General features: G+C 40.8%; 1 protein-coding gene across 3 annotated transcripts in view; it reads right to left on the reverse strand.

Annotated features, from left to right (window-relative positions):
* Window positions 1-25,657, reverse strand: part of LOC138758624 (F-BAR domain only protein 2-like) — an 87,105-nt gene that overhangs the window by 45,091 nt on the left and 16,357 nt on the right. For all 3 annotated transcript variants that reach the window (XM_069927855.1, XM_069927854.1, XM_069927853.1), the window contains exons 2-7: window positions 10,118-10,209; window positions 8,983-9,057; window positions 8,388-8,529; window positions 7,752-7,904; window positions 5,628-5,732; window positions 3,791-3,889 (exon numbers count right to left, since the gene is read on the reverse strand). In XM_069927855.1, the coding sequence (XP_069783956.1) occupies window positions 3,791-3,889; window positions 5,628-5,732; window positions 7,752-7,904; window positions 8,388-8,529; window positions 8,983-9,057; window positions 10,118-10,209 (666 nt within the window). The remainder of the gene's footprint in view (window positions 1-3,790; window positions 3,890-5,627; window positions 5,733-7,751; window positions 7,905-8,387; window positions 8,530-8,982; window positions 9,058-10,117; window positions 10,210-25,657) is intronic.

Genomic DNA, 25,657 nt, shown 5'->3' on the forward strand with positions numbered 1-25,657 from the left:
AGGCTTTTCTCTGAGTGCAAGAGAGAGAGAGAGAGAAAATTCAGTCCTGCTGTTTTTACAGTTCAGCAGCAGCAGCTGAGACTGGAACAGGACAAGCTGAAAAGCTTGTGGAAAAACCCTATTTTGAAGACGGGTTGTGAGTGCTTAGTTCAGCCTGGTCAAAGCCCTTGTGGTGCATACAAGAGAAGAGGACTGGCTGCCCAATGTTTCATTTGAAATAAAAGAAACAAAAAGGAACTTTGTGGTGACCTGAAACAAAGAAGTTATCATCTGGAAAACCTTGATGGGGCAAGTTTCTTCAGCAAGACACTGACGTGGCCGATTAAAAGGGATCAGTTTGTGTCCAGGAACAACAAATCTCTCTCTGAAAACCGAAAAGAACCTTCCTGAGCAGTAACCATTTACTTTTCAAGTACCAAAGCCTGGTGAATTTCATAAATGTTAAATTCTGTGGACAGTAGAAGAATTGCCTGTAACCAGTGAACTTGGAGGAATGAGAAGTGAGGTTGGACTGTGAATTAAAGAACTTTTCTAAACTTACTCACACTTCACATGCACGTGCGCTTAGAATTAGAAGGGGGTTAAATTAGGTTAAGTAAGTTGATAGTGATAAATTAAAATGTGAACCTGTTTTCATGTTTAAAGATAATTAAAAGCAACTTTTGTAAAAGTAACCATTTGTCTTGGTGATTATCTATTGCTGCTGGGTTTTGGGGTCCTCTGGGCTCATAAGAGTACATTCCTACAATGTGACCCAGAAGGCAGACAACGGAGAAAGCTCCCTTGGTCACCATGATGCAGATCTTAGGCAATGACCACTTGGAAACAGATATGGAATGGGAATCTTAGGCCTCACTTACACTGGACAGAGCATAATCTTTTATATAATTCCTATAAAATGCCAGCAGTTACAATAAGTAACACACCGACTTAAAACATTATTCAAGAGAGAAAGGGGATGATAGCAACAGTCCCAACAAAGAGAATGAGACCAATTCATGAAATCTATTTGGAGAACACAGGTCAGGTAGAAATATAGAGTGAGAATCAAATACAAGGAGGACCACAATAATCAAATTCTTTTCTCAACCCTCCCACTTAAGCTCTCTACCAAATATTTCAACCCACCATTGAATTCCATCTGCTAACGATGGAATTATTAGATGATTCTCATTACCAAATTGGCTGTCACGGCTCCTTGCGTTATGCCAAGAGAAAGATGAAGGTTTCCAGATACTGTGATTGTAGTAAAAACACAACAAAATGCTGGAGGAACTCAGACAGTGTTTTCAGCGTCCATAGGAGACAAAGATATATTCCCAGTGGTTTGGGCCTGATCCCCTCTTCAAGGAATAAGCAGAATGAGCAAGTAGCAGAAAATTTCCAAGTCTCAGAATTCAAACAATTCTGGCTGGGGGAGGAATCCAGACCAACAGAAATTGTTAATTGGATATTAAATTTTACATTTTAAAAATTTGGACATGCAGCATGGTAACAGGCCATTTCAGCTCATGAGTCCGTGCCACCAAATTTAAACCCAATTACCCATGAGGAAACCAGGTTTCCTGCTTCTGGCTCATTCTAATTATTCCTTGAAGATGGGCTCAGGCCCAAAATGTCAGCAATGCATCTTTGTCTACTATGGAAACTGAAAAGACCAGCTGAGTTCCTCTAACATTTCAATGCCCTTCTGTGATGCGATTTTCCTGGTTTCGAGGACATTCCTCCAAACAGCAAGATCCCTACTACCATTAAACATCATAACAATCAGCTTCCTTCTCTTTCATCTTATTCGTTGCCTCTCCTCTACTTTACACTCTATATAAATATAAAGTTGTGTGTCATATAACCATATAACTACTTACAGCACAGAACAGGCCAGTTCGGCCCTTCTAGTCCATGCCGTAGCAAATACCCACCCTCCTAGTCCCACTGACCAGCACCTGGTCCATACCCCTCCAGTCTTCTCCTATCCATGTAACTATCCAGTCTTTCCTTAAATGTAACCAATGATCCCGCCTTGACCACGTCTGTCGGAAGCTCATTCCACATCCCTACCACCCTTTGCGTAAAGAAATTTCCCCTCATGTTCCCCTTATAATTTTCCCCCTTCAATCTTAAACCATGCCCTCTAGTTTGAATCTCCCCCACTCTTAATTGAAAAAGCCTATCCACGTTTACTCTGTCTGTCCCTTTTAAAATCTTAAACACCTCTATCAAGTCCCCCCTCAATCTTCTACGCTCCAGAGAAAAAAGCCCTAGTCTGCACAAGCTTTCCCTGTAACTCAAACCTTGAAATCCTGTCAACATTCTCGTGAACCTTCTCTGTACTCTCTCTATTTTGTTTATATCTTTCCTATAATTTGGTGACCAAAACTGTACACAGTACTCCAAATTTGGCCTCACCAATGCCTTGTACAATTTCATCATAACCTCCCTACTCTTGAATTCAATACTCCGATTTATGAAGGCCAACATTCCAAATGCCTTCTTCACCACACCATCTACCTGAGTATCAGCCTTGAGGGTACTATTTACCACAACTCCTAAATCCCTTTGTTGCTCTGCACATCTCAATAACCTACCATTTAATGCATATGACCTATTTAGATTTGCCTTTCCAAAATGTAACACCTCACACTTATCTGTATTAAATTCCATCAGCCATTTCTCAGCCCACACCTCCATCCTTCCTAAATCACCTTTTAATCTACGGTAATCTTCCTCACTGTCCACAACACCACCAATCTTTGTATCATCCGCAAACTTGCTTATCCAATTCTCCACCCCTACTTCCAGATCGTTAATATATATAACAAGAGTGGACCCAGGACCGATCCCTGAGGAACTCCACTAGTCACCAGCCTCCAATTGGACAAACAATTTTCTACCACTACTCTCTGACACCTCCCATCCAACCATTGCTGAATCCATTTCACTACCTCCTTATTTATACCTAATGCCTCCACCTTTTTTCCTAACCTCCTGAGGGGAACTTTGTCAAAAGCTTTACTAAAGTCTAAATAGACAACATCCGTTCTTCAACCTTTTTTGTAATCCCCTCGAAAAACTCAATCAGGTTTGTCAAGCATGATCTAACCCTGACAAAACCATGCTGATTGCTCCCTATCAATCAAAAGCATGGGATTACTGGCCACGTAACTGGAGGTCAGAATCATGTCCTCAAGGTTATTCTGTGATCCAATTAGATCATGGACGATCTCCAGTTTAAAGTCAAGTTAAATTTAAATTTATTAAACAATTATACTTAGTATGGTAAGAAAGATCCTTCTGCAGGCAGTCTAACAAGTTATCTCTAACATTCATACAGCTGGATATAGATAATCTGTCCCACATCTTCAAACAACTCCCTTTAAAAATCAGACTGTTGGATTTTAATCTTTCCCCTGAGCTCAGCTTTAATAGGAGCAAAGATGAGGTACCAAATCTCCACCAGCCATTGTATGAAGTGTTCCTAGACATCACTGATGAACATTCTGGTTGAGTAGGATCCTGTGCCCTTGCTCTGGGCTCCCCCTACTGACCAGATGTAGAATACATATTGGCCTTGACAGCAACATCCACATCCCTTATAAATGGAATTAAAAAATGGAAATCATTCCGCTCTGTTCATGCTCTTGAATTGTTTCCTTGATCTGATCAGCTCTTAATCATTTACACTTTTAAGAATTACATGGTTGATCTAGATTACATCTCATGACTTAAACATTTTGGTTCCATTATCATTCCTTACCAAACTTCAGGGTGAATGGTGGAATTCGATGCTCACCTGCCCCAGTTGCACATGTGTATCTTCAATGGAGTTTGAGTAAGATTTCATTAACACCTTCATGTGTCTCAGGTGATTCTCTTCAATTCGCTGGAACTTCTGCCAGATTAGCAGATTATAACATTGGGGATAAATACAAGTGACAAGTTTATTGATTGTCAGACCCCATCCCAGAGGCAGTAAAATTCAAGTTTGTTATCATCTGACTGTACATATACAACCCAATGTAACAACATTTCTGGACCACAATACACCCAATAGACAGCACACCATAATTACATATATCATAAAAAATATAATAAATGTGTATAAATATTTCAGAATAATGTAATCATTTTATTTATAAGAGCCCCAAGGTTACAGGATACCATTCATCAATCTTACAGCCTGCAAAAATAAGGTGTTTCCCAGCCTGGCAGTCCAGATTTTGATACTCCTGTATCTCCTTCCCTCAGAGTCTGATGTTCTGGAACAAAGCCCGCTGCTGAGACTGAAGAACAAAACCTAGGCCGACTCTCCCAAAACTGTTCTGAGGCGGAACTGTTGGCAGAGCAATGAGGGATTAGGCAGAGGTTCTACTGCTTTTCCAAGCAAATACGAATGCTCCCTTGGTCATTACTCCAAAGAAAAGCAAGGAGCATTCTCGTGCCTTGCCAAAATTTATTACTCAATCATCATATAAACAGATTACCTGATCATTTTCACACTTCTGTTTGTGGGAAGTTGCAGTATACAAATTAGTTATTTCTTTTCATACTTTTCAGTAAAGCACAAATAATCCAGCATCTAAATTTTCAATGGCTTGACAGTCCAGAATATGAACTCGGGTCCAGAGAACCCGAGGCCAAAGCTGGGGATCCGGACTGCAACAGGGACAGGGCTCGAGACTGTGAGTTGGACATTCACTGGAACTGGGGTTGGGGTTTTGAACTCCAAGAGAGAAGAACATGTATGACTGGGGTCTGGAGTGCTAGATATTTCCTGCTCCCTTTAAGCTCACTTGGGTTCACTGCAAAATTTATCATAATACTGTGTAATAGGTTAAAGATGAAATAAAATTGCAGGACAGAAATATAAAAGACTGCAGATTTTAGAATCTGGAGCAAAAACACAATGTGCTGGAGAAACAATTGTTGGCATTTGAGTTTCGAATCCTTTTTCTAAGTCTTGATGACGGGTTCAGACCAGAAATGTTGACAATTCTCTTTCTCCCACTGATGTTTCCTGACCTGTAGAGTTCCTCCAGCAGGTTTTTTTTCCCCCAATAAAAGTGTGTTCGTTATTGCACAATACTCAAAAGTCCAGAAAATCTGTTCATCCAACAAAGTTTCTGGTTTCTGCTAGCCCACTCCCCATTCTCCCTGATCCCTCTATCTGCTTTCCACCAGCTCTCCACTCCCTTCCCTTTCCATTCCCAGAGCCATCCCCCCTCCCCTTGTTTGCTGCTGTGCCCTTCCTCCCTTATCCACCTCCTGCCTGTGGGACTGTGCTCCTCCCCCTACCCATCCCTCCACCATTTTATTCAGACACCTGCCCACATTTGTAGGGCTTAGCCCAAAACATTGATCATGTATATTTGCTATATTAAGTACGCTGTTTGACCTGCTGAGTTTCTCCTGCATTGTGTTTTTACCAAAGTCTCATGCGTACCAGAATTTTACTGCGCTTCCCAAGTTGTTCACAGTCAAAAGTATTTTGGAGATCCTGAGACACTGTAGAAATGCCAGTATTCTTTCATTGTTCCACGTCTATTTTCTCTCACAAATTACTTCCACTCCCCAGAGGGAGACTCAAATGCAAAGCTATTACACAGATCCAGCAACATGTAGACTCAAACCTGGGCAGCCTCTGCCATCTTCTGCTGATAGTCAGACCTTGCACAGTGATATTTCTCAATGCTGGCTTTGTAGGACTTGGCAGCTTTCTTGGATTTGAGTTCTGCCTGTGGCAAAGAAACAAGCTGCATCAGATGCACATTCCCTTAAGGATCAAGGGCAACAGGAAGAGTGGCCTAACCCTAAATTTTTTTTTCATTGAAGATTAAGAATTATGTAGATGTCAGAAAAAGCAACAAAGTCTGAAGTAAGGGGAGTGTTTTAGAATTTGGTCAAAGATTACTGAAAATTTTGAAAAGGAAGGGAGAATAGAACTTTGGAGTAAACGATAGAAACAAAAAAATTACTAGAGCTGTAATAGGTATACAAAAAGGAGAGCCACGAGAGAAGCACATGAATCTTTTACAGAGACAAGAGAATGTATCGTGAGGAATAATCTCCAGAACCTACATCCCATGATTTTGAAAGAGGTGACTTTAGAGATAGCTGATTGCTGTGCAGGGAATGTGACGAAGATTTCTGGTTCCATGGATGCTTGTGTCATGTGGGCAGAAGTTGAGTAGGCTGGGCATCTATTCTCTGTAGTTTTGAAGAATGAGATGACCTCATTGAAATGTACAAAATTATCAAATGGAACAGAAGGGGGAAGGAAGATCTTTCTCGCTGAGGGGGCTTAAAATTAGAGCTCTCAAAGTACGATATTGAGAAACAAAACTTCATTTAGAGGCAAATCTTTACAGTAGAGGGATGTGAAGGCTCACTCACTGATTTATTTTTAAAATGCTCATTAGATTTTGGGAATGCCTGTATTAAAAGAATCAAAGGCTATGGGGATAGGGCAGGAAAATGGTGCGAGGTAGAACATCAGCCATTTTGCAAGATGGAGCAGAATGGTCCAATTTTTAACATCCCATGTTTTCCCCGCTACACGAAAAGATTGGCTCGGGGAAGATGCACAGGGCGGAAGCTGTGAACCCTGACTAGGAGCAGGCTCTAGGGTGAGCCACCACACAGCCAGGGGAGGACTCGGAATGGAAGCCACATCCCTGGTGAGTGTATTGTAATCAATAAGGTTAGATGTCCTCTCACTCGGAATATTGGCTGGTCAGCTGTCCTGAAAATGACTCTTGCGGCCAACGTCCATATTCTGCCCATGGTGGATAAAACTCCCCCCACTGAAGTGCTGCATTACCCAAAGCATCTCTTGGAGATGATTTCCTCATAATCCCAGTCAAATCAATATTGCCATGTGACAAAAACTGTGCTAGAGGGGCTAGCCAGACACAAATCATAGTCTTGGTACATAGGAATATTACAGCCCAGTACAGGCTCTTCAACCCTCAATGTTGTGCCGACCTATATATTCCCACCAAAATAAATAATGAACCCTTGCTACTTCATAACCCTCTATTTTTCCTTCATCCAATGTGTCTCTTAAATGCTCCTTGTAGCAGCCCGCTACCCAGGAGGCACCCAATACCCAAAATGGCAGACAAACACGGCGATCTCACAAAGCCCACGTGGGCTAATGGCCTTTCTTCCCAGCCGACAGCCTGCATAGTTGGAAACAGCGGTCATTGGTGGGAACGCCGACCAATCACTGGCTGGCATGCCAGTGACATCAATTCTGCTGATAACAGTGGGAAAATCGGGCCCAGTGGCCTATATAAGCAAGGGCAGGGAGAGCAATAAAAGCAGTCTTGACTACAGTCACATCAAATGTGTGTCATTCTTCCGCTCTCTGCTGTAGCGTTCACTACACCTAATGTTTCAGTCTCCACCACCACCCCTAACAAGGCACCCAAAACTCTTTGTTTAAAAACAAACTTACCCCTGATGTCCCCCCCTAAATTTTCTTCCCTTCACTTTGTACAGATATCCTATGGTGTTTGCTACTCCCTCCCTGAGATAAAAAAAACACTGTCTGCCTATCTTATCTATGCCTCTCAGAATTGCGTAGACCTCGATCAAGTCCCCTCTCATCCTTCTTTGCTTCGAAGAGAAAATTCCCAGCTCTGCTAATCTTGCCTCATAAGGCTCATTTTCAAATTATCCCTTTCACCATTCTGATCTTGCCAACCATCTTTTGCTGTCAACAGTGAACATAACTCCCACCATTCAGTCACCTTATCGACTTCCTTCTGTGATGCTCGATCCTTTTTCAGCCTATCCCATTCCAGCCGCTTGCTGTGGTAATTGTCCTTGCATTTCTGCAGGAGCTGCACACTGGACTGGATGTTCTGGACTGCCTCCAATGTTCCTGAAACCTCCTCCTTTGTCTGGGAGAAAAGGAGAGGGAAGAGAAGGGGAAAGACATTGAGCAGTGAGCAAAGCTGCAGTTTGGGTTTGTTTGTAAATTAAACATTTGGTGGCAATGTCGGATGCTCAGCATATGGTGACCTACGACCCTTGTGATCCTGACCTCTGGAACTTTGTACATTCTCCCTGCGACCAAGAAGGTTTCTCCAGGGAGGTTGGTTTCCTCCCAGTGTGAAGACATGCAAGTTAGTAGATTAATTGGCCGCATAAAATCACTCCTGGTGTATTGACAAGTACGGAGAAAGTTGACAGGCATGCAAGAGGATAACTTGGGGAAATAAGTGGGGGGAATGCTCTGTTAGCCAGTGATGGGACAATTTATGAAGGGTAACTATGAGAATCCAGGAAAATTTCTTTTAGGTGGTGAAAACAGGAGTAATGAGAATAGGTAGAGGTGGGACACCACAGATAGTGATGTGAATAAAGCCAGTGCACTGGCTCACCTTCCTGTGCACTTTCACCTGCTCCTCATTGAATCGGTTCATCTCTTTAATCAAATCGTTGAGTTTCCGCACCAGTTCCAGATGACACAGCGCTAACTTATCAACTGAAATCCGAAATACCTCCCACATCGGAGCAAAGGTCCTGCAAAATCCACAGCATTTACATACAGTCTTCACAGCACCCAAATGGCTGCAGTTACAGTTCATATATTCCAGGTGGAAACATCACGGGTCATCGGGACTCCCTCCCACCAGTGACCCAAGATGCATTGACCACAAGCCACTCAAGACATTGGGGCTACAAGGTGACCTGACCCACAGTGTTCACACCTTGACTCTGACCCTCAGGATACTGGGATCGCAGGATGATGCCAAGCACATGATATACTGGACGAATGGATCACACTCAGCTCTCCTGCCTCAAAGTCGGCCCTTTATTAGGAGCATCTGAAAAGGTGACGTGATGCGACACCAGACACAATAGAGAGAGAGTCTGGATGTACAAGTGATAGAAGGGACCGCACACACCCAGAAGCTGAGGTCTGAAGTACTCTTGCCTGCTTCTGTACAGGGAAAAAGTAAAGCCAGAACTTACCCCAGCATGCTGTTACTGCTAACCATCTTAGACAACTTGGCCATGGACTTGGAGTAGGATTCCTCAATCAGTGCTCTGCAGGACAAGAGCCACTGGTAAATATGATGAAATTATTTAATAAAAACTAACCTGTTAGATACCTTATATTCAAAACATCAGCAGATAAATCCCCAGTGGGAGATACCATGGCAAAATGCCACAAAATCGACATTCCAAGCCACAACAACTCTCTGCTCAATCAGTCCAATGCTTCACACAAAGAACAATCAATCAAGAACACAAGGACAGGAGCGGGTGATGGATATTTGGCCCCTTCAGAAGGTTTCATATTTAAATATCACGTCTGACCCCAACCATCATACCCACTTGCTTGTCAATCTTTGTCCTCTCTCCTGATTCCTTTACACCAAAAAAAATCTGTCACAGCCACAAATCCTGAGTTACACAGTATGCACCATTCGAAATGAGAGAATTCCAAAGTGTCAAATTCTAAGTAAAGAGATGACTCCTAACCTCAGTCCTCAATGGCCATCCCCTTTGCTAAAAGTGTGCTCCTGTCTATAGACTTTTGCCAATAAAACAGCTCTCAGCATTAACCCGTTAATACCTTTCTGACTCATGTATGCATTAATCTGATCATTCCTGTAAACTCCAGTGATGTAGATCAATTCAATTCAATTCATCCTCTCCTCAATCCAAACCAGTTAACTTACAGTAGTGCCTCCAAAGCATGCATATTCTTCCTTAAGAGAAAAACACAAAATGCTGGAGGAACTCTGTGGGACAGGCTGTACCCATGGAAGGATCATCAACATTTCAGGCCTTTAAGGATCGAGATTGCATACAGTATGCCATGACTGGCCTCACCAAAGCCTAGGCCATTGAAACGTGGTGGTTATGGTCCAACCCCTAGACGTAAAGGACAACAGATCATTTGCTGTGCCTGCAATGGTGCTTTCTGCAACTGCTGAAGGAAGCAATCCTAAATCCGTGTGTACACTTTCCCAGGGGCCTGAGGGCCACAGGCAATGACTCTCCCTGGGATCTACAAGCTCTGCCTATCCTCCAAATGTCAAAACTATCTCTATGAGACCTCAAGTGAAAGGAACAATCAAGTAGATTAGGACAGACTCACCTTTCCCTTACGAAGTCGGCCAGCTCTTTGACTGAAATCTGCCCATGTTTCATGTTGTGGTAAAGGACGTCAAAACCATTATTTTTTTCCCCCTGATTCAGGAAAAAAAAAAGATGTTTTAACACAGATCCCTAACCCAACAAGCCCTGCTCTGACCAGACCAAAATGAACACATTCAATATACATGCAGAGTCACTGACTATTCATGTTGAAAAATTACTCTTTGTGTCACTGTACAGGATCATAGTTCAGTCAGGATGACTGTACAATGTTTCCTTTTCACTTTGCAACCTGGTAAAGGGAAGCAGAATCTTTATTAATTGCTTTTATCAGACTTCCTTAAAAAAACAGAAACGTTCTATTCTGTTGAATTTTCCAAATTGTACGGCATCTGTCTGATGTGACCACAAATCCGCCAGCTGATGAACAGAAAAAAACAGGTGTAGACCACGGTTAGTGCAATGCTATTACAGCGCCAGTGACCTGGGTTCGTATCTGGCGCTGTCTGCAAAGAGTTTGTGCGTTCTCCCAGAAAGGAATTTGCAAACAAACTGTGCAATATAGAAAATAAATATCCAGTAACAAATAGCGTGCAAAGTAAGAGTCCTTAAAGGAATCTCTGATTGTTGTGGAGGAATCTGATGATGGAGGGGCAGCAACTACTCCTGAACCTGGTGGTGCGAGTCTGAGGCACCCACACCCCTTTCCTGATGGTAGGTACAGATCCTTGATGATGGCTGCTGCTCTCTGACGACTGCACTCCATGTAGATTTTCTCGATGGTGGCCTGTGATGTGCTTGGCGGCATCCACTACCTTTTGCAGGGCTTTCAACTCAGACCCATGCCATGATGGAGCCAGTCAGCACACTTTCCCCTACACATCTGTAGAAGTCTGTCACGGTTTCAGATGTCATTCCAAATCTTTGCCAACTCCTGAGGAAGTAGAGGTGCTGACGTGTTTTCTTCATGATGACATTTGTGTGTTGGATCAAGAGATTAAGGAGACTGGACAAGATCACAGGCACAGTCTATTAATCTCTCTCATCCCAAGGATTAATCTAATGAACCTCCACTTCACTCCTTCTATCACAACTATATCTTTCTTTTGGTGCATTGCAGTATTTTGACACCAATCACTCTCGCTTCCAGTAATAAAGTTTGGCAGTCCATATGGTACTGAGGAAGAGCACAATGTTTGGAGCAGATGTCAAATTCAGTCCTCCCTCATCTGTTCTCTCAGATAGATTTTAAAAAGTCTCACAACCCAATTTTGGAAAAAAAAGCTTTTGTTCCTGCAGACTTGTGCGCATATTTATCCCTTAACCACACCAAGAACAAATTGGCTGCCCATTATCATTTTGTCAGTGGGAGTTTCTGTACACATTGTTCCTCTCCTATTTCACAAAGGCACCATCACCTACCCGAGAATCTCACCCTTTTCTGCCTTCATAATTCTCAACAGGAATGGTTAACAGGCTCTTCACCATAGAGTGCATCAAAGCTCAGTATGATCCTGTCACTTCCGACACATACATCGGCCCTGCTCACTCACTGTCTGCATTTACCCAACAAGGATACCAATGCATGCCTTGGAGAGGTTGAGCATCCTAAAACCCACAAGATTAAAGAGTCAGAGGAAGGATTCAATCAGAAAACCAATCCAGATTACATGTAATACTGGATAGCAGATTCCACCCCCTCTTGCCAACCTAAGTACATGACAAATACAAAAGAGGGGCTCCCAACAGCTCACTCTTGGGAAACAGATGCTAAAAAGACCATTTTGTGCATTGGATCATATAACCATATAACCCGTTCCTTTTGGAGTGATGCAATGTTTTAAAATGCCAATTCTTCCCAGCTTTGAGGATAGGGTAGACTAGAGAAATTGGTCATTTGACAGAGAGAAATGAGAAATGTATTACACATTCTCAGGATGGGATCCTGTTGCATTTGTGGTCTCATGGGAAACCCTCCCCCATTGACACATAGATGTTTCTCAAAAAGTCCATGATCTCTCATTACAATGTGGAGGCATCTTCAGATGTTGCATTTTCCCAAATTCCTGCCCAAAATGCCAAACTAAAGTTCCTCAGTGAATCTACCTATGCTGTCACTCTCCTTCTGCAGACAGGGGGTTCACTGCTGTGGGGTGAAACACCGAAGTCTGCAGACACTGATTTTAGAAAAAACATAGTAAATCCTGGAGGTTCTCAGCATCCGTAGGAGGCAAAGGTATCTTATCAATGCTTCAGGCCTGAACCTTTCAAGATATTCATTGACCAACCTCTCTAGCTATCGTCCTGACCCAGACAACCAGTCTGGTCACTGCCAATTTCACTCTTGCTTCAGTGGTTTCAGTTCCTAAAGTTCCTTTGCATTCTCTGTTTTATCCTCTCCCACACCACTTTACCTCCAACCACCTCACATTGGTCACCTGCAGGAATCAGAGCCCAACCCAGGGGAGGCTACAACCAGTGTCCATTTTCACCCAAATGTGTTGTTAGTGGTGGATTTAATTTTAGCAAACCAGATGGCTTGCTCAATGACTTCAAGGAGCAGTTAAGAGATGACTTTTAGTTTGTAACCCTGGAATCACATACTAGCCCAGACCAGGCAAGGACAGCAGATTTTCTTCCCAGGTGGATCAGGTATGTTTTTACAACCCAAAAGATTTACAGTCACTTTTTTCTGTTTCCATCGTGGAGAGCTTGGTAACCACCACAGTTATGTTTCTCATTTTGTTTAACCTAAAATACCTCACTTCCTTCCTCCCGGGGCCGAGACTCAGGTTTAGAAACTCACTTTTGACAGTTCACATCAACAGAAAGATTTACTGTCAAACCAAAAAAAAACATGGGCTTAGGCCCTCTCCAGAAATTTGTGCCGAGAACCCGAGCTGCTTTTGGCTACAATACTGAAGGAGGTCAAGAACATAAGTTCATTTATTTTGCAAAGTTCTGTAATTTTGATTGCGGAATATAAGGACAATAAGGGAATTTCCCCCAAAGCCTAGGCTACTGTACTTGAACATGAACCATGTATTTCTCCACCAAAGTTACCAGAAAGAGGTTTTTGTATCAACAATCTGATGGCTGTTTGTGGATCTTGCTGTGTGCAAGTTGGTTATTGTGTTTCATATATTGTAAAAGTAAGAAGTTTCATAAATAATTGTGTAAAAAGTGTTTTAGGTGGCTTTGAAAAGGTACCAAGCACTGGATAAATGTAGATATTTTCTATATTCAGTCAGCCAACTAATATTGTAATATTTAAAGCTGTAGACAATGGTTTTAGAAAGTGTCTACCTGTGTGTGTTAAATAGTGAGAAGCCAGTCTTCAATTACAGGTGGAAGTCAGTATCCATTTATAAAAGGACTAGTCTACAATTTCCAGGATGGAAACAAATCCCTTTAAACTGCTGAAAACAGTGATCAAACATAAGTTACTAGAAAACATAGCAACTGTGAAGAAAAAATATGCACACTGTATAACCTATTGAAAATTATGTACATACAGAACAGGAAGCTGCTGTTTCTCTATAGTTGCAGACCTGCTCACTGTGCATTTCCAGCATTTCCTGTCGAGCTTAGATTCCAAGATGCCTGGGAAGTTGATTTTTTATTTTTCACACTATGAACCATATTAACCAACATGCACACAAACATTTCCCTATTGAATGTACACAGTGTCATTTTCTCCCCTTTCCCCTGGGAAGTTGATTTGAAGCAAGTACAGGATAGAATAATATATTAGGAATAGATGAATAGATTTCTCCTTTTATCCCTCTTTTTCTTTGGGGAGGGGGAGGGATAAAAAGAAAAATTTATATATAATTTTGTATCATTTTTATTATATTGTATTGTTATATGATGAAGAATTTATAAGTACATATTGATGCAAATGAAAAATAAAATTTTCCCAAAAAATTTGATCTAAAGTGAATAGTGAGGCCAATGTGATACCTATATGTTTTGCCAAGATGGGATAGGAAGTGCTTGAATGCCAGGGTGCTGGGCAGTTGAGAGGAGGTGAATTTCCTACTGTCCAGGGTTTTGAGCTTTAAACACAAACCCAAGGTTCAGGTCCATCCCAAATACTCCAAGTGGTCATAATACAGCAATTCCTCAAAGATCAGTGAGGACACTGCACATCTTATTCAAGGGGGTTTTTGAGTATATACATGATTCTCTGAACACCTAGCAATCTCTTTCCACAGCTCAGAACCGAGTGAACATTCTGGGAAGCTGGAATAGGATATGTGATTGCAATGTCCCACGCAACAGACCCAATTGTATGTAATTCTGGTTTCAAAGCTAGAAATGTTGGCCTGGGAGGGAATACTCATTTCAGTAGATGTGCAGGATTTTTCAGAGATATTATTTATTGGTAGCTTACTGGTGCCTCTAGTTCAGGTTTCAGAAGCATGCGCAAGCTTTGCACTGGGTTGGAGGTCTTTATCCTAAAGCATCCTTTTCTGCAGTTTGCCAAAAGCTAGATGACAGTGAAATACATCACTTAAGTCCAACTTACTGAGGGTTACTCCAAGAATGAGAACTTGCCTACTTTATTCAGTGTCTTGATTTGAACCTCTATTGGAAGATGACATTGTCAAGTGGGAGCCAGTTGGTCGAGGACTTTTGCTTTGCAGATGTTGAGTCCAAGGCACAACCTCTTGTACACTTCATTAAGTAGGTTGATGATGACTTGGACTTCACCCTCTGAATGCACACAAATACAGTCATAATCTGCATATGGCTGCTGGTGTTAGGATATTAGGAAGAGTTGATTCTGAAATGATGGTGAAGTGGGCTGAACAGCACCCAGTTTTATACCTTAATTGCACTCCAGCAGGATATTTGTTTGGTGGTTTGATGCAGAATGCTAACAGGCACTTCTAGCTCATGAGTCCATGCTGCCCAATTACACTTACAAACCCCATATGTTTTTGGAAGGTGGAGGCAGGAGGAAACTGGAGACCCATGGGAATTGATGATGTTTAATCATCTGTAAAGGCGTAGCAGTTAGTGCAACGCCTTTATAATGCCAGCAATTGGGACTAGGATTCGAATCCCGCACTGTAAGTAAGTAGTTTGTAAGTGTCTATGTGGGTTTTCCCTGCAGGGAATCAGGTTTCCTCCCACCGTTCAAAACGTACCAGGGGTGTAGGGTAATTGAGCGGCAAGGGCTCGTGGGCTGAAATGGCCAGTTATCCTGCTGTATGTCTACATTTTTTTTTAAGTGGAAACCCACATGGGGAGAACTTACAAATTTGTTAGAGACAGTGCCAGATTTGAATCCAGTCACTGCCGCTGCAGTTCCTTCTCAGCTTTGCCCCTACAACAGGGAAGCCCTCGCGTAAAGTGCAGAGCGGTCATAATTTCACAATGGCAAGAAAAACTCGAAGGGTTGGATGAACTATTGTGTTCCTGTGCTTCCTTTCAATACTGCCCCATGTTCCTATGCCATTGATCTTAATTCCATCCCTCCCATTCAACACTTAGTCATTTGAGATATTCAAGACTCCTTTATTGTCATGTAATAATACAGAACATATATGAAATTGCCTTCTGCCTATTGTAAGACAGCTAAAGAGACCCCATTGGTAACCCCTGACACCCTTTACAGTACAAGAAAGAGAAGCAAAGAAAGTCCCTTCAGAGTCACTGAATGTCCTCCACGGATCTCACAGCCACTGCAGCCACTCCTGTTCGATCCATCAGCAATCCAAGTTCAAGTTCCAAGCCTCCAAAACGATGACTTTTGGGAGCCTATCTTGCCCTCTTCACCCTCTCCAATTCAGCTATGATACCTGGTTCCCATGAATGAGTCTCCAGTAGCCCATAGCTTCTGTGGCTCCTTCGACCGCAAGTCGTCCACAGTCTGTGTGGGTCCCTCAACCGTTGAGCCCCTCACTGGTCTCCTGTCACGGTCACCATCCTGTAGGGCCCCATTCTTTGCTTTTCCTTCCCAATGGGGGTTGTTCTTCCTGTTTCTGATGCCCTGTGCTGGTCTGTTGCTCCCTGGACTCTGCAACCCCTCGTGGCTGTTGTCAAGCATAGGCACTGCCCATCAGATGCAGGGCTTTGGCTGTCCCCTCTTTTTCTGAGCTTCACTTGACTCCATATACTGTTTAAACATCTAGTGATACTGGAGTGTTGTTGATAAAGGATATGGGAGAGTCAGAGAGAAGGACAACGAGAAGGAAAATTTTGGATGCGAAGCTTATATGATGAGATTCAATGTCAGCGAGGGAACAAACTATATTCTAGTGGGACAATGGACTGGGAAATGATGAGAAGCTGAACATTCAGGCCCATCTCTCTACTATTGAATGGCCATTTTTTTTTCCTCTTTCATCAATTAATCAGAGCTTGTAAACCAAGTTGCTGACAGTTAACACTCTCCTGCCAGGCAATCTGCCATCAACATTTAATGAGAGCCAACATGGAACGGGAATCCTCGGAGGCCCACAAATGACAGCTGCCTTCTGACAGAGCTCAGACAGTACCAAGAGAATGTGTCAACTCCAGCCCTCGTCAATTCACATTCAAAATCTAGATTTTTTTCAAAAACCTAGACTCATACCCTGTACAGAGTTTGGTACTATCTGCAGTTTCAGGCATCCACTGGGGGGGGGGTCTTGGAACATATCCGAGATATGGGTGGGGTGGGGGGGGGGAGGGAGGGAAACTGCTGTATCTGGAATTTAAGCAATTGGCAAAAAAAGAGGAAAATTAATAAAATTTGAAATAAATAAGAAAAAAAATAACATGCATAAAAATATGCAAGTTTAAAATTGGCTCGCCTCGCTGTTAGTTCACCAATCCACCACTCTCCAGCCAGTTGGATGTGTCACAGTATCTCTATATTAGATTTGTCTGGTGAGCAGCAATCAGCAGATCATGAGGCAGCGGATAAGTTAGGCAATGAAGGAGCAAGTCTCAAGCAACCGGAAAATACACTTACCCCAGAGGTGCTGGATACCAGGGGTTTTACTGTAATTAAGTTTCTTTAAACTTTTTTATTGCCCCTTTCTGGGAGACCTGCTCCGATAGATTGCAATATTTCTATCATTACAAAGGATACTACATTTCAAAAACTATTTAATTACTTATGATTCTCTTTGGTACGTCGTAGGCTAGTGAACGTTTTCTTTCCTTCTCATTGCAGATTCTGTTACCCCTGATACAAGGTCTTACAAATTAGTGAAAGTTCAGGAATCAGCTACAATGCTGGGAAATCATCTTTGAGGCCATTCCCCAGCTATTTTCCCCCTCCCCCACCCCACCCCCCTTGCGTATGTAATTTCACCTATGCTATTTTAGTCTTGATAAAGGGATCAAATCCAAAACGTTGACTGACCATTTCAACCCATGGATGCTGTCTGACCTGGTGAGTTCTTCCAGCAATTCTTCGTCTGCTCAAGATTCCAGCATCTGCGGCTTTTGCATCTCTCACAGGAATGTCTCTCCTGTCTGTTTGCTGGTTGCACCACCTACTTGAAGCGATGCCTGGACAGAGGGGGCATCGATTTTGCTTCTCATTAGCCCATACGTGTTGGGCCATTCCCTCCCGCGACAATAGCACTGAAGGAACACAATTCTTAAAAATAAGCATTTGCTTTCAGGAGGGGCCGATGGGGAGGGAGGGGCCACAGACTCCAACACAGACCGCATTGTACTGTATGAAAAGGAAGACTGTGACAGTGGGGCAATGTGCAAAGCTGGGGCGGACTGTCAGAGCCCAGCACAACACTGTTATTCTACCAGTCCTGCTGCCAAGCAACATGGTTGCCCAGCAACCAGCTTTATCCTCATGGATGCAAGGACAGCCAGTGAAACTTTAAACATCCATTACACCATCGATGGGGGATGAGAACTCGAAGCCAGACATCCAAACTCTGACAACCAGAGGAGCACAAACCACAGTAAAGTGCTGTCCTCCAGTCGAATATCTTCCCATAATCGTGGCATCAGAGGCTTCAGTATGCACAACCTACACTCCTGGAAAAATTCAAAATATTTTCCTTAATTTTTTTTTAAATTTTTAAATTTAGACATACAGCACAACAACAGGTCCTTTGGCCTGCAAGCCCATGCCCTCCCAAATATACCAAGTAACCTATAACCCCTATACATTTTGAAGGGTGAGAGGAAACCAGAGCACCCAGAGGAAACCCACGCAGACACGGGGAGAACGTGTAAACTCCTTACAGACAGCGTCGGATTCGGGCCTCTGGGACTGTAACCGCTACGCTAATCATGCCTTCTCCAAATGAGTTCTTCTGTCCCCTGTCGCATCGAGTCTTGTGTGGTGGTGGGAGCAGGTTGGGGGAAAGAAACAAGCCTCACATACACAGAATTCGATGAGCACTTTCTTTGCCTAACTACCATTCCTTACATCGTTAAAGCTGAACAGCAAGGGTAATTATCACAATGAGTTAATCTCATACGCCAGTCTTAATGCAGGGCAAGATTCACCAAGCGCAAGCATCTCCAAATGGGTTATTATTGGTGATTTTTTTCCAACAATTTGATGATGTCACACAATTTGAAACAAGCGATGATCTCAAATCAGCTGCGAGAAGTGAGCTGCAACCCATCCAACAGCAACAGGTGCAGGACAAGTGGCTCTTTGTTCCATGGTCCACATCAGCTGCTGAACCTCTCAAACACCCCCCCCCCCACCTCTCGTTTTCTCTCTCCACTCCACCCCTCCCACGAGAATTTCAGTTCTCAGACCGACTTTCAGATCCTCATTTTAACTGAGCTTCCATGTGAGACTCCACACAGGGTCGTGGTGCCAATTCAGTCAAAAACCACAACTCCCTCAGAAATAGCTCATTTATTTGCAAGCCATCTGTATGGAATGCCAGTGAAGGTGCTAAATGAACCTCAGCCTAGGGCTTTGGATATAGATCTGCAGAACCTACCAATCCCTCCTTCGGCTTCTTGATATGAGAGGCGGGATTGGCATCCTCTGCCTGGCAGAACTTGTTCTCACTCTTAATAACTTCTCCTTTGACTCATCCCACTTTTTAAAAAATTTTTTTTTAAATTTTTTATTTTTCACACCATAAATCATATTAACCATGATACACACTTTTTCCTTTTCACACATATACAGTGCCATTTTCTCCCCCCCCCCCCCGCCTCCCATCCCACCCTCCCTACCTCCCCCCTCCCGTCCATTTAAGGTATAAACTCGAGGATACATTAAACCAGTCAGACAATGTTGTCATTCAATAAAAATACACCAGAAATTCCACTGAGTCCATTCTTTTCATTTCCTTTTCCTTCCGTTAACTTAGGTACTGATTGTCCCCGGTAGGTTTTCGCTATTATGTTTAATGTAAGGCTCCCATATTTGTTCGAATATTTCGATATTATTTCTTAAACTATATGTTATTTTTTCTAATGGAATACATTTATTCATTTCTATATACCATTGTTGTATTTTCAAATTATCTTCCAATTTCCAGGTTGACATAATACATTTTTTTGCTACGGCTAGAGCTATCTTAACAAATCTTTTTTGTGCATCCTCCAAATCAATTCCAAATTCTTTGTTTTTATGTTACTTAGGAGGAAGATCTCTGGTTTCTTTGGTATATTGTTTTCTGTTATTTTATTTAATATCTGATTTAGATCTTCCCAAAATTTTTCTACTTTCTCACATGTCCAGATTGCATGAATTGTTGTTCCCATTTCTTTTTTACATCGAAAACATCTATCAGATACTGTTGGGTCCCATTTATTTAACTTTTGAGGTGTAATGTATAGCCTGTGTATCCAGTTATATTGTATCATACGTAACCTCATATTTATTGTATTTCTCATCGTCCCAGAGCATAACTTCTCCCATGTTTTATCTTTATATTTAAATCTTGTTCCCATTTTTGTTTAGTTTTACCATTTGTTTCCTCATTCTCCTTTTCTTGCAGTTTAATATACATATTTGTTATAAATCTTTTGATTATCATTGTATCTGTAATCACATATTCAAAGTTACTTCCCTCTGGCAAACTCAAACTGCTTCCTAATTTATCCTTCAAGTAGGATCTCAACTGGTAGTATGCCAGCGCTGTATCTTGAGTTATATTGTATTTATTTTTCATTTGTTCAAAGGATAAGAATCTATTTCCTGAAAAACAATTTTCTATTCTTTTAATCCCTTTTTTCTCCCATTCTCTAAAGGAAAGGTTATCTATTGTAAAAGGGAGTAACTTGTTTTGCGTCAATATTAGTTTTGGCAATTGATAATTTGTTTTATTTCTTTCTACATGAATCTTCTTCCAAATATTGAGTAGATGATGTAATACTGGAGAACTTCTGTGTTGTACCAATTTTTCATCCCATTTATATAATATGTGTTCAGGTATCTTTTCCCCTATTTTATCTAATTCTAACCTAGTCCAATTTGGCTTTTCCCTTGTTTGATAAAAATCTGATAGGTATATTAATTGTGCGGCTCTGTAATAATTTTTACAGTTTGGCAGTTGTAAGCCTCCTTGTTTATACCATTCTGTTAATTTATCTAGTGCTATCCTCGGTTTCCCCCCTTTCCATAAAAATTTCCTTATTATTTTTTTTAACTCCTTGAAGAATTTCTCTGTCAGTTGTATTGGCAATGCCTGAAATAGGTATAATATCCTTGGAAAAATGTTCATTTTAATACAGTTTATTCTTCCTATTAGTGTTAGTGGTAAATCTTTCCAATGCTCTAAATCGTCCTGTAATTTTTTCATTAGTGGATAATTGAGTTTATATAGTTGGCCGAGATTTTTGTTTATTTGTACACCTAGGTATCTTATTGCTTGCATTTGCCATCTAAATGGTGATTCCATCTTAAATTTTGAGAAATCCGCATTATTCATAGGCATTGCTTCACTTTTATTTACGTTGATCTTGTAACCCGACACTTCTCCATATTCCTTCAATTTCTTATATAATTCTTTTATTGATAGTTCTGGTTCTGTTAAGTACACTATAACATCATCCGCAAATAAACTGATTTAATATTCCTTGTCTTTTATTTTTATTCCTTTTATATTATTATCTGTTCTTATCAATTCTGCTAGTGGTTCTATAGCTAACGCAAACAATAAAGGTGATAGTGGGCATCCCTGCCGTGTTGACCTGCTTAAGTTAAATTGCTTTGATACATGTCCATTTACTGTCACTTTCGCTAATGGTCCCTTATATAACGCTTTAATCCAATTAATATACTTCTCCGGTAAACTGAATTTTTGCAATACTTTGAACAAATAATTCCATTCTACTCTGTCAAAGGCCTTCTCTGCATCTAAAGCAACTGCTACTGTTGGTGCTTTATTTCCTTCTACCGCATGAATTAAGTTAATAAATTTACAAATATTGTCTGTTGTGCGTCTTTTTTTGATAAATCCAGTTTGGTCTAGATTTACCATTTTCGGTACATACTCTGCTAATCTGTTTGCTAATAGTTTAGCTATTATCTTATAATCTGTGTTAAGTAAAGATATTGGTCTATATGACGCTGGTGTGAGTGGATCTTTCCCTTGCTTTAGTATTACTGTAATTATTGCTGTTTTACATGAATCTGGTAAGCTTTGTGTTTTATCAATCTGGTTGATTACTTCCAGGAGGGGCGGAATTAATAAGTCTTTAAATGTTCTATAAAATTCTATTGGGAATCCATCCTCTCCTGGTGTCTTATTATTTGGTATTTTTTTTATTATCTCTTGTATTTCTACTATTCCAAATGGCTCTGTTAATTTATTTTGTTCCTCTATTTGTAGTTTTGGTAGCTCAATTTTAGTTAGAAATTCATCTATTTTCCCTTCTTTCCCTTCGTTTTCAGTTCGGTATAATTGTTCATAGAATTCTCTAAAGTTTTCCTTAATTTCTTTTGGATTATATGTAATTTGTTTGTCTTTTTCCCTTGATGCCAATACCATTTTCTTAGCTTGTTCTGTCTTAAGCTGCCATGCTAGGATTTTGTGTGTTTTTTCACCTAGTTCATAATATTTCTGTTTTGTCTTCATTATATTCTTCTCCACCTTATATGTTTGTAGTGTTTCATATTTTATTTTTTTATCCGCCAATTCTCTTCTTTTAGTTGTATCTTCCTTCATTGCAAATTCTTTTTCTATATTTACTATTTCCCTTTCCAACTGCTCTGTTTCCTGATTATAGTCCTTCTTCATCTTGGTTACATAACTTATTATTTGCCCTCTAATGAATGCTTTCATTGCATCCCATAGTATAAACTTATCTTCCACTGATTTCGTATTTATATCAAAATACATTTTAATTTGTTTTTCAATAAATTCTCTAAAATCCTGCCTTTTAAGTAACATGGGGTTTAATCTCCATCTATACATTCTTGGAGGGATGTCCTCTAACTTTACTATCAATATTAAGGGTGAATGGTCCGATAGTATTCTAGCTTTATATTCTGTTTTTTTAACTCTATCTTGCATACGAGCTGATAACAAAAATAGGTCTATTCTTGAGTATGTTTTATGTCTAGCCGAGTAATATGAATACTCCTTTTCCTTTGGGTGTTGTTTCCTCCATATATCCAAAAGTTGCATTTCTTCCATCGATTTAATTATAAATTTGGTTACTTTGTTCTTTCTGTTAATTTTTTTTCCCAGTTTTGTCCATATTTGAATCCAAATTCAGGTTGAAATCCTATCCTATTAATATGTTCCCTTGCGTATATGCTATCTTCAAAAAGATATCTTGCATAAACTTTTGATCTTCTTCGTTAGGTGAATATACATTGAGTAGATTCCAAAATTCCGAATATATCTGACATTTTATCATTACGTATCTCCCTGCTGGATCTATTATTTCCTCTTCTATTTTAAATGGCACATTTTTACTAATTAATATAGCTACTCCTCTTGCTTTTGAATTATACGATGCTGCTGTTACGTGTTCTACCCAATCTCTCTTTAATTTCTTGTGCTCCAATTCAGTTAAATGTGTTTCTTGCACAAATGCTATATCAATTTTTTCTTTTTTCAGTAAATTTAGCAGTTTCTTCCTTTTAATTTGGTTATGTATTCCATTAATATTTAAAGTCATATAGTTCAACGTAGCCATATTATACTTTGTTTATCTTCCCTTTCCGTTTCTCCATCATTACCTTTCCTTCTTATCCATTTCTGTTTTCTTGTTTTGAACCCTTTATAAGACAACATTCCTAAAACATCAAACATTTTCCTTATTCTCCTATTTAAAACTTCTTTAGCCCCAATCCCCCCTTCCCCTCCTGAGTTGTCCTTTATCCCTTGTCAGACAACCACATCTCCCCTCTCCATTTGGATTTGCAAATTCACTCGCAAGCGTCAGCTGATTTTGCAGTGACCGTAACTCCTCCCCACCCAGCCCCCCCCAGAAAAGATTTCACTTTTCATATGTAACAAAGGTCACTCTTTTAATTCCCTCCTTATTCCCTCTATTCCATTTCCTTCCCTTATTAATTCTTGTCTATACTATCTATATTTTCCTCTAAATACGGATACATTCATGTATGCACATTATATATATACACACATATACCTCTTTACCCACATACATATAAATCATGGTCATTTTTAATCTTATTACATATCTTCATCTCTCTGGTTGTTTTGTAGTTGTTCTGCAAATTTCCTTGCTTCCTCTGGATCTGAGAATAGTTTTTTTTCCATAAGATCGTTTTCGATGTATTGAACTCCTTTCTCTTCTTCAGGAGTTCAAAACTTATGTGTCTTTTTAGTTCGCAGTCTTTTGTACTCTCGTTACACGTCTTCATCCCTCAGTCTATTTTGTAATTGTTCTGCAAATTTTCGTGCTTCCTCTGGATCCGAGAATAGTCTGTTTTGTTGTCCTGGAATAAATATTTTCAATACCGCTGGATGCTTTAGTATAAATTTATACCCTTTCTTCCATAAAATCGCCTTTGCTGTATTGAACTCCTTTCTCTTCTTCAGGAGTTCAAAACTTATATCTGGATAAATGAAGATTTTTTGCCCTTTGTACTCCAGTGGCTTACTGCCCTCTCTTACTTTTTCCATTGTCTTCTCCAGTACCTTTTCTCTTGTAGTATATCTTAGGAATTTTACTAAAATAGATCTTGGCTTTTGTTGTGGTTGTGGTTTAAAGGCCACTGCTCTATGTGCCCTTTCTATTTCCATTTCTTGCTGTAGTTCTGGACATCCTAGGATCCTGGGGATCCAATCTTTTATAAACTCTCTCATATTCTTGCCTTCTTCATCTTCCTTAAGGCCCACTATCTTTATGTTATTTCTTCTGTTATAATTTTCCATTATATCTATTTTCTGAGCTAACAGTTCTTGTGTCTCTATAACTTTTTTATTAGATTCCTCTAATTTCTTTTTTAAGTCCTCTACCTCCATTTCTACTGCTGCTTCCCGCTCTTCCATCTTGTCCATTCTCTTTCCCATTTCTGTTAAGGTCATATCTATTTTATTCATTTTCTCTTCTGTATTGTTTATTCTTCTTCTTAAATCATTAAATTCTTGCGCTTGCCATTCTTTAAATGACTCCATGTATTCTTTAATAAGAGAAAGTATATCCTTTGTCTTGCCTTTCCCTTCTTCTTCTATTTCACTGTACTCTTCCTCTCCCTCTTCTTCTTCCTCTGTGTTGGCCATCTGTTGTCCTTTTCTTCTCTTCTTTCTTGTTTTCGTTGTCTTCTATATTCTCCTCTTGCTGCAGGTGTTCTGCAGCTGTCATTGCTGGCTGTGGAGATCGACTGCCCAGCTGGTCACCCCTCCCGTCGGTGTGTTTTTTTGCATGCACATCACGCATGCGCGACTCCTCTCGCATGCGCGGTTGCGCACTTTTACTCGGCTCAGCGAGCCATTTTTGTAGTCCACTTTCTACCGACCTGAGGGAGCGGGTTTCTCTCTCCACCGCGGGCCTCTTCGAACAGGTAAGGCCTTCTCCTTCTTCTTCCGTTGTCTTCTCTTCCTCTCTTCTTACCGTTGGTTTTGATTTTTCTTTTTTCGTCGCCATCTTCTTTCCACCTTTATACTCACTTTACCTTAATTTTTATTTTTGTGCCTTTGTGTTTTCCTTTGTTTTTTCCGACTTTTCTGGAGTTCACCGTCCGGCCACTACTCCATCACGTGACTCCTGACTCATCCCACTTTATCCAAATCAAACCAAGGGTACCCGCATGGACCCCCGCTATACCTGCCTGTTTGTGGGCTTTGTGGAAGCAATCCATGCTGCAAGGCCCCTCAACTCTTCCTCCGCTATACTGACAACTTCGTCAGTGTTGCCTCATGTACCTGCGATGAGCTCGTCAACTTCATTCACTTCACTGCCAACTTCCACCCCAATCTCAAATTCACCTGGTCCATCTCTGGCAACACTCTCTCCTTTCTTGATCTCTGTGTCTATCTCAGGAGACAAGGTTTCTACAGATATATTTTACAAACCCACTAACTCCCTCAACTACCTCGACTATACTTTGTCATACCCAATCCCTTGGATTCTATTCTTTTCTCCCAATTTCTCCGTCTCCAGTGCTTTCCCA

This window comes from Narcine bancroftii, chromosome 3 (genome assembly GCF_036971445.1).
Source record: "Narcine bancroftii isolate sNarBan1 chromosome 3, sNarBan1.hap1, whole genome shotgun sequence".
NCBI lineage: Eukaryota > Metazoa > Chordata > Chondrichthyes > Torpediniformes > Narcinidae > Narcine > Narcine bancroftii.